A 10,329-nucleotide genomic window follows, 5' to 3' on the forward strand; every position below is an offset into this window, starting at 1 on the left:
CCTCCTGATCCCCAAGGAGAGACCTGACTTCAGCCCCTGGGTGACATGTGCTGTAGGGCAGGAGCCCTGGGTCCTGCTTCTCTCTCAGAGCTCTTAGCTCACCTCTCCCATGCTCAGTGCCACCCCTGAGCCTGCCTGTCCTGCTGGAGAGGGAGCCCTGGAAGGCACTTGAGGAAACTGGAATCCCGGAGGTAGATGAGAGCCTGGGCAGAGGGCCGCAGGCCTTGATCCCGGTTCAGGAACTGCATCACCTCCATCTCTGTCATGGAGCGGCCTAGTGGGTACTGCCGGGCCTGCAGGGAAAGGCCAGAGCAGGCAGGTTCAGTACCAACTCCCACTACGCCTGCCCTCCAGACCCCCAAGGCCTCGGTGCTCCCTCATCTCGGCAGAGTCCCTCCCTTCCTCTGAAGTTCAAGCTCCGAAGTAGAAACAGCTAACATTTCCTGAATGCCTGACATATACTGTGAATTTTTCAAGCAGATTTTTAATTTTTATCATGGCCATGAAAATAGATGTTCTCGCCTCTCTTCACTGTGTGCGGAGAAGGGGATAAGTATTGTGAAGCTGCTGCCTACTACACTTACAAACAACAGAAGGGAGATTAGAAGTCAGACCTGTCTGAGGGCAAAACCTCCCCAGACCTCGTCTCGAAGGAGCCTCCTGACAGAAACTTGGTCACTTGCAGATGCTCTGCCTGCATGCACTTCAGGTCTCGGAGGCAGGCCTGTGCAGAGTCCCAGGCTCCTGACACACTGTGGCCTTTCCTCTCCCCAGGTCTTTCCCACCACTCCCCCAAGCTCAGCTGCTTTACCCAGCGGAAGTGAGGATGGTCAGGAAGGCTGTAGTTGGGGGGAACGTAGCCATAGCGGGAGCCCAGAATCCCCACAAATAGCTGTGAGTTCTCCACCTCCCCAAGGCACACTTCCAGCTGTCTGTAGGCATGATGACAGGAACATGGAGAGTCACTGAGGCTCCGGGCCAGGGAATACAGGCACAGAACCACAGTGACAGGGCCTGGCTCACACAGCAAAGGGGGTGAAGGCTGCTGGTCATGTTGGTACCAACTCCCTGCCTCTATCCTCATCTATCAGGGGTTTTACCCTGAAACCCCTCTTCCCTGACCAAGACTCCCTGTCTGCACCTGTTCTTGCAGGTCTCCTCCTCGGTGATGCCCCAGCGCAGGTCGATACCATGGAGGCTGATGCGGTGAGAGGCAGCTCGGGCCTGCAGTGCTGGCAACACAGACCTCAGCAGCAGGTCCCGCTCCCCATGCATGTCCTGGAAGGTGGAGGAAATGAACAGCCGGATGCTGTGCCAGCTGGGGGTAAGCAGAGGGCCAGGATAGTCCACAGATCAAGCCCCAACTCAAACCCACAGACACAGCACAGGGTGTCATGGGGACACTGCTGTGGCCGCATCTGCACAGCCCTGCAATCTAAGCCCCAAATTCCATCTCTTCTGTATCCTTCTTTCCAGCCAGTCATTACCATTCGTGTAATATTTCTTCACAGTCCCATAAGCTGCACACTCTTACTATCCTTAGCCTATGGATCAAGTAACTATAGCTTTGGCAGCCTTGGTGGTGCAGCCTGAAATCCCACAGACTGGAGGCTGAGGCAGGAGGATTGTAAGTTGGAGGCCAGGCTGGATAATTTAGGAAAACTCTCTCAAAAAAAAAAAAAAAAAGAGAGAATGAAAGAAAAAGAAAAGAAACAAAAAAAGAAAAGAAAAAGAAAGGAAAGAAGAAAAGTAAATTCTATAAAAAAACAAGTCAAGGCAAAAGTCATAACAGGGAGGAAGTTATTATGATCAGATCAGAAATTAATATAATGGTGACTAAGAAAACAATACAATCAATGAATTGAGGCATTGCTTATTGGAAAGATTAAGTAAAATCAACCAACTCCTGCCAATTATTACCAAAATAGGAAAGAAACAACTGATATTCAGGCAATTAGCAATGATAAAGGGAAGATCACAACAGATCTTGTAGAAAAATAGATCACCTCTACCTGTCTTGAGAACTTAAATTCTAACAAGATGGAAAACACAGAAGAAATGCACAGATTGCTGCATGTAAAGGAGTTCCTAAGGCTGAATCAACAAGATATAAAAATTCTAAATATACCAATATCACTCAGTGAACTTGAAGATGTAATTAAACCTGCCAACAAAGATATGCCCAGGCCCTGACAGATTCACTGCTGAATTCTACAAGAAATTTAGAAAAGACCCACTGCCACTACTCCTCAAACTCTTGCATGAAATTGAAAAAAAGTAATACTCCTGTGTTAAGGAAGCATTACCCTGCTACCAAAACTAGAGAAGGACCCAACGAACCATAGGCCAATCTCCCTAATGATCATAGTTGCAATGTCTTCAATAAGATACTAGCAAGTAGAATGTGGCAGATCATACGCCATGACCAAGTTCTGAATTTGCCCTAGGGATGCAGGCATGGTTTAAGATATGCAAATCACAAAATGTAATACACCATATTGACAGGGCTTAGGATAAAAGTCATATGATAATCTCAATAGATGCAGAAAAACTGTTTAATAAAGTCCAATACCCATTCATGATAAAAACCATACAGAAAATTTCAATCTCATAAAAGGTACCTGACAAATCAACAACTAATACCATATTAAATGGTAAAAAACAGAAAGCTTTCATTATAATGTCAGGAACGAGACATGGATGTCCATTGTCTCCACTCTTATTCAATATAGTTCTAGAAATATTAAATGAGACAGAAATAAAAAGAATAAGCACAGGAAAATAAAAGAAGTCAGAGTTTGGGACCAGGAGCTCTAGATTCACCAGAGAATCTGTGGAGGCCTTCCTTGCCCTGCCTTGTGCACTGGTTTTAGGAGAAACCTGCTTTCACCAGGTTACCACTGAGATCCTATGGTCAGTGAGGCTGTGGTGCTCACAGGGCAGGATGAGGCCTGCTGAGGGATGGCTCATGCTCAGGTGTGCAGATGGACCTTGACTGGTTTCTTTCATGATGCTTAGCTTGCCCATCCTACTGCCACTTCTATGCTGCCTCAGGAAAAGTACCCTCACCTTCCGCATGTACTGGCTAAGAAAAGAGTGGCAACCTGGAGAGTCTTTGTCTTAGCCAACCAAGGAGATTTCATCTGCCGGGCCCCCATTTATGAATTACTGAATTTGCTTGTGATTTTTCTTCATACTGTGCTGTACCCCTCAGCAGGCAGTTAGGGATCTTGGAAAAGTCCTTGATTAATAGGGAAACAATGTCTTTCACAATAACATCCAAAAAAATGAAATACCTAGGAATCAATCTAATGAAGGAATAGACCTCTCAAAAAGGAGACTAAAGAGAATATTAGAAAGTGGAAAGATGTCCCTTGCTGTTGGGTAGGAAGAACCAATATAGTGAAAACAGCAACACTTTCAACATTGTTATACACATTTAACACAATCCCACTCAAAATTCCAACTGCAGCCAAAAGACTTCTAGATTTAATAAGCAAATTCAGTAGCATAGCTGGTTACAAAGTCAACACTCAAAATTCCAACAGTATCTCACAGAATTAGAAAAAACAACCCAAAAATTTATTTGCAATCAGAAGAGACCTAGAATAGCAAAGGCAACAAAGGCAAGGCAGGGGGCATCACAATCCCTAATTTGAAATTATACAACAAAACTTCTGTGATAAAAATAGCATTGTACTGGGGGGCAAGGAACAGTGCTGTGGATCAATGAAACAGGTTAGAAGATTCAGAAACAACTTCAAATATACTGAGTCACCTTGTCTTTGACAAATCTACAAAACACATTTACTGGAAGGAAGATAGACTCCTTAATAAATGGTGCTGGAAAAGCTCACTTTACCAAAGCCAGTGCCAGAGACAAAAGCTAGGCCCATGTCACCATGCACTGAGCTAAGACTGAAATGAATCAAAGATTCATTTCATAAAACAAAAAGATTAACTCTGCTGGAAGACAGCACAGGTAGAACTCTGGATGACAGTGGGGCAGGCAAAGACTTTATGAACAAAATCCTGTGGGACTAGTAAGTATCACAAAGAATCAACAACTGGGATCTCATCTTCTTAAAAAGCTTTTGCACAGCAAGACAAATCAACAGACTAAAGAGACAACTCACAGTGTGGGAAAAAATTTTTGCCACTTGCTCCTCAGACAAAAGACTGCCACTTACAATATAGAAAGGACTCAAAATCAGACCCAAATATAAAGACCCAATACAAAAATGGGTGTCTGAAATGAACAGACACATTTTTGATGAAGAAGTAGAAGTGGCAAATAAATATATGAAAAAATGTTCAGCATCATTGGTCACTTGAGAAATGCCAATCAAAAGAATGCTAAGATTTTCTCATGCCTCAGAAAGAATGGCTATTACCCAGAAGTCAATAATAAATGTTAGTAGTGCGATGGCAGGGGGGAACCCTTCTCTACTGTTTGTGGGAGTGTAGACTGGTACAATCGCTGTGCAAGTCAGCATGGAAATTCCTCAAAAAAATGAGGACTAGAGGTCTCATTCGATCCAGCTATTCCCCTACTCAGTATCTTCCGCAAGAACTGAAAATATCGTATCACAGCAATATATGGATACCTACACAGTTTCTAATCACTAAATATTACAAAGAGGCCAAATGCACATCAACTGATGAATGGATAAAGAAGACTTGTAGTTTTCTTTTTTTAATACAATGCAGTATTACTCTGCCATAAAGTAGGATAAGCTTGAGGTTTCTGGAGGTAAAGGTGAGGTCATTCTCTTAAGTGAAACAAATCAGACACACAAGTATAAATATCACAGTTTCTCTGGTGTGAGATGTTAAAAGTGTAAATGAGGATCAAATTGTATAATAGATGTTGGAAATCAGGGATAAAGTATTTCAGTGGAAAGAGAAGTGGGGGTGAAGAGAAAAAGGAAGAAACGACGAGAAAACAAGGAAAAGTGCAAACAAACTTTTGTAAAGCGGTGAGGGGGTTGGAGGGAGGGTACGGGAATGGGAATAAAAACGAATCCAGTTATATCATGGAACAAATTTCCTGTAATGACTGAAACTATAATTTTTAGAAATTAAGGAATCACCTCAAGAATCAAACTAGAGCTCTAGCCTAGCATGTGTGAGCTTCTGGGTCCAATTTCCAGTACTGCGCACGAAAAAAGAAATTATAGTTTTAAGGGCTCAAGGATCAAGAACCGTTTGGCAAAGTCGAGATGAAAACCCCAGAGGCTGCGCTCCTGAGCGCTTTGCCTAAACGCTGGCTCTGCGGTCACGGCACCTGCTGCTTCCCTCGCAGTTTCGCCATCCTCTCCCCAGCAGACAAAGCTGCGAGTCCGCAGCAGGACTTTTCCAGTGCCACAGGAGCCCCTGCCTGAGGAGGGATGGGCACATCTGAGTCCCTAGGACACTGCTGTCTCAGTGGACACAGCAGAGGGATTCTCCAGACACGGAGACACAGACTGACCCAGGCTGCGACAGAGGAGCCAAGGGGCTGGGGGCGTCCTCCTCCAGTGGCCGGAGAGTCGGGACCTGCGTCTTTCCCAAGGGTGGAGGTATCTTGAATATTCTGTCCATCTGGCCCACGTGCTCCAGAAGACGGGAGGCCCCACGCTCTGCAATGAACCTAGGAACAAAATAAATCAGAAGAAATTAATAGATGTCAGCATCAGAAAGGTCTTCCAAGGACAGGGAGAAAAGCTATAAGCAGGCATAGTTTAAATAAATGACAGCACAGAACCACAGGAGTGAAAGGAGAGCACAGAAACCCTGCTCTGTGGCCTCCAACTGTACATTGTAATCATGAAGATTTCTGTTGGACCAGGGAAAACTGGACTGGGCTAAGACGTGGAGATCAAACCAGCCCAGGATGAGCTGTATGGCCTCCAACTGTGAAAGCCCCCAGGGGGTGAATCTGCCTGCAGCCTCCTAGTGGGAGTTGAGGTGAAAAGGTGGTATCTGATGGCAAAGGCAGGGAAGAAGCAATGAAAAGCCCAGGGGGCGAGGTGGTGCAGGCCTGTGATCCCAGCACCCTGGCAACCTGATGGAGTAGGATGGCAGGTTCACAGTAACACTGCAGTCTCCCGTGTCCCTGTCCCTCTGTTCTGCTGGATGTAATATAAACTTGGATGGATACAGTGATGACTGGCACTGAAACCACCATCCTGAACCATGAGGTGGATGCTGTCAGGATGATGGAGCAGTAAGACAAGTGCCTGCATCCCTGACCACTGTGTTGCTGCTAGGACTAGTTAATCTTAACAGGAACACATGCTCTTTTGCTGCTAAAAAGTGAGCGGAATAGAGAGATGGCACAGGTAGCCTCTCACAGGCATTCTAAGGAAGGCTGTCCGTTCCCTCCAGTTTCTGTTTTGTACTTACTTCAGTATCCCATCTGTGCAGCCTGCGAGCCTCACGTCATTGGGATTTGAACTTTTGAATCTGAGAAAGGAGAGCAGTCACTGAGCACCGCAATCAATGCCTGGGACAGTGTCTCCACCCTCAGTGCTTAAGGTGGACACCCTGACCCCCATAGTGTACTTTTAACAGGATTGTGTGGCTGGGATATAGCTCAGTGGTGAACCACATGCCTACCGTGCAGGAAGCCCTCTGCCATTCCCAGCACTGGACACACACACACACACACACACACACACACATACACACACACACACGGCTATGTGCTGGGGTAGGGTTAGGATACACCTCACAAGCAGGTGGAGAACGAGGATAAAGACTTCAGAGAGATGTCTGGATCCTGAAGTGCACCAGAATTAAGAAGGCAAAGAAATAGGAGGTGCTGGAGAAGTGGGATTTCCCAAGCCATGGCCGAAGAAGAGGAGAAACCTGAATCACTGCCTTCTGATACTGAGCAGGGAGCATCCTTACCTGTCGGTTTTCTTTAGGAGGACATTAACACAGAGACATCTGGAATTCACATGCTGCCAGATAATGTGTTGGGCTACAAGTAGCATTGGGTGGCCCAGCATATGGCCAAAGACGACGACCCTGCCCACCTGTATGACACAAGGGGAGGGATGAAGTGAGGAACAGAGAGAGAAGAGACACTAAAGAGCTCAGGACACCAAAAAAGACATCTGTAAGATGGGAGAGTGGAAGAACTCTGATGGCAGTGGGAAACTAGCGCTGCTGAGAATACTAAGAAATCAAGGAAGGTATGACGTCCTGATTTGGACATCACTGTGTAGGTTGGGAAAGGATAGTAGCGTGCTACACTCAGTTCCATCATGATTGTGAGAGCCAATTACTTAATTTTTAGGAATTTTGTGGTTGTCTTGTTGCATATGGCCATTTATTTTGTTATTTTTTGGTAGCTAGCATTGATTGACCTCTGGTAAGCACATGCTCTACCTCTGATAAAATATGCCCATTTTATACATTAAATTGTGCAAGTTTAAAATAAAGTGAAGGGCACATGAATGGTAGGTCAAAGGTGTAATCCTGCCCTAGCATGCATGAGACCTTGGGTTCAATCTGTAACACCACTAAAAAGATAATGAATTATATTTGACCTAGTTAATAAATCAGTATTTTCACTCCTAATTATCTTAATATGCTTTTATGCTTTTGCTCTTGACCTTATTTATATCCCTGCTACTACTGTGGAACTGTGACTCAGTGGGAGCTACTGAGCATTTCTTCCCAACTCTACACTCAGTGACAGGATGTCCATAGTTTAAAATCCTTCATGGTAAGACCATTCACACCATGGTAATTAGCAAGCACGGTTAAGTGAGACTGATTTTCTCAGATTCCTGGTGCTTAAATCCCCAACCACAGGGGAGCTAGCAAGGATCCATCAGGGATACATATATATATATATATATATATATATATATATATATAGTACCAGGGATTGAACTCATGACTGCACACTTCCAAAGCAGGCGCTTATACTGCTGAGCTAAATCCTTGGTCCAGGGAATAGATTTAGAAGCTGTTCAAACTGAAAGGTCAGCTCTCAGAGGCCAAAACTGAGACACATCATTTGTAGAGGAAAGTGGGATACAAGGGCAGAGAGTCACATGGACCGAGCAGGACTCACAGGGACCCCCTGGACAGCCAGATACAGCCAGATACAGCAGGTACTTCTTGAAAGTAACCAAGGGCTACTCATCCTCTTCCTCCAACTCCTGAAGGAAAGAGACTCATGTCATCAGTTGGCTGCACACGAGATAAACCATGGTCGAATTCTCATACGGACTGTTTGTCCCCAAGGTTCACATGTTGAAGTTTAATGACCACTGTGTGTTACATAGAGGCTGGAAATGCCATCTGACTTTGGTAGGAAGAGGTGGCGCCTAGTGGGAGGTCATGGGGAGCCACCTCAGAGGCACTCAGGCAGCTCTCATGAGACCTCCAAGGTCTTGCACGAATGAGTTGTTCTAAAAGCCCAAGGCTGACCCAGGAACCACTCCCTGGCTTTCCATTTCAGGAAATGATCTCTTCCTCTCATGTGCCCCAACCACCATGAGGACCTCACCTGAGCCAAGCTGACCTTACCTGAGCCAACCTGACCTCACCTGAGCCAAGCTGAGGCCTGGGCCATCTCCAGAACTCTGCACGAATAAACTTGTTTTCTTTCTGCAGTTGTCCTGTCTCACATAGTTACTTCAGCAATGAGAAGCAGACTGATCCAATCAATCAATAAGAAAGGTCAAGGTCTGTTTGAAGAATCTCCCACACCCTGTACATTCATGCCATCACTGTCTGGGATGCTCCCAGGCCTGTGTTGCTGTGTGTCTGCCGAGCGTCTGACCTGGACTTGAGCCTGGAGTCTGAGGGCCGTCTGCAGGATCCCTTCCCTTGCCGCCAGCTCGGCAATCTTCAGTGTGCTGCTTCCACACAGCGCGACCTCAGCCTGCTCTGCCCGCGCCACCATCATTCCCAGCAGTAGCAGCATGTAGTTCAGAGGGGGCTGGTCGGGTAAGCATCAGGGTGAAAGGAAGCTCCTTTATTTAAAATCTGCCCTTGTCTATCCAGCCTCGAGGCCAAGTAGCTCCCCAGGTTTGGAATAATGGAAAGGACCAAAATCTACAGGTAGAAGCAGTCAGCTTCTGCAGCCCTCAAGCAGAGCTGGGAGAAAGGTATAGAGAAGCCTAAATCCCTTCCCAGATTCAGTACTGGGGGTCAGTCAAAAGAAAATGAGATATATTTTTGCTAACAGAAATTTAGTATTAAGTACTAAAAGGTGAAATGTTGGTTATATAATCCAAAAACAGGATACAGACCACATCCAGCAATTCTCCCCAGGAAGCTAAGGGTGATACTTGGAAGTAAATCCAAGTTATGCGTTTCAATCTGTGTGCCTTTGTGGGCAATGAGGGCTGGGGTCAGGATGCTTCTCAGGCTTCCCCACATCCTCCCGACCCCTGGCAGGATGATTCTGCCTTTGTACCCCTTGTGCGTTGCTCTTGGCACAGAAGTTGTCTGCACCAGCATCTGTCAGGTAGACCAAGTGGGTGCGGCCTGGCAGCGGTGGCAGGTTGTGCTTCACAGAGAGGCTCATGGCTGCCTCCAGGGCCTGTCGATACTGGGCCAGCAGCTCAGTGTCGAAGTTGCACTGTCTATCGGGCAGGAAAGAGGCAGACACAGCACTCAGGGCTTCTCTGCCTGCCAGTAAGAGGCAGACAGGAGGATCAGAGCTCGCTGCTCAAGTACTGAGTCTTCTCCTGGCCCCGTCCTCAAGCATAGCTCCATCCTTCCTCAGGCCCTCTGCTCTGCACAGCTGCTTCCTGTTGCCCTGTTCTGCAGCGTCCTCTCTTAGCAGTCTCATGGCAGGAGACGGACTCACTGGGAAAGTCACCTGGAAACCAACTGCCACACTGGGCACGCTAACCCATGCTCACTTCCAGAAGGAAGAACTAATGGTTACCTAGTTTTCTATTCCATTTTAAAGACTAAATGCTGTGCCATCTTTCTTTGAGCACCCACACTCTGCTCTTGAGTATGTCTTATGTGTACTTCTAATAAATGTTTGTCATGCCTCTGTTATAAAAAAAGAATAAACAGTAACTCCTTACTCTAGTCACTTGTACTTGAGATGAAAAAAGAGAACTTTCATTCCACCTTCTCTCTGCAATCATTTACCACAGCCACTAACAGGCTCTAGTTTAGGAGGGCAGTTCATTTACCTTTTCCTGCTAAGAAATATTGGGAAATAATGGAAAACTGACATTCTGCAACTATCAATAAAGCAACTGGTTGAAGAAAGATCCCAAGAAATCAGCCATTACCCACAGTAAGAGATGAGGCTGTCAACCTCCTGAAAGGATTCACCACAGTATCAGTATGGGTTGGGCC

At 45.9% G+C, this 10,329-nt stretch overlaps 1 protein-coding gene across 1 annotated transcript in view; it reads right to left on the reverse strand.

Moving 5' to 3' along the window:
- The window catches only part of LOC100723662 (telomerase protein component 1-like), a 42,441-nt gene that overhangs the window by 20,735 nt on the left and 11,377 nt on the right, over positions 1-10,329 (reverse strand). Inside the window, 8 exon segments of the mRNA XM_063236643.1 lie at positions 169-293; positions 812-932; positions 1,142-1,318; positions 5,474-5,632; positions 6,388-6,447; positions 6,895-7,022; positions 8,786-8,944; positions 9,425-9,639. Of these exon segments, the coding sequence (XP_063092713.1) occupies positions 169-293; positions 812-932; positions 1,142-1,318; positions 5,474-5,632; positions 6,388-6,447; positions 6,895-7,022; positions 8,786-8,944; positions 9,425-9,639 (1,144 nt within the window).

The sequence above is a fragment of the Cavia porcellus genome, unplaced genomic scaffold, assembly GCF_034190915.1.
Source record: "Cavia porcellus strain 051 isolate PalLab524CR breed Dunkin Hartley unplaced genomic scaffold, mCavPor4.1 scaffold_26, whole genome shotgun sequence".
Classification (NCBI taxonomy): domain Eukaryota; kingdom Metazoa; phylum Chordata; class Mammalia; order Rodentia; family Caviidae; genus Cavia; species Cavia porcellus.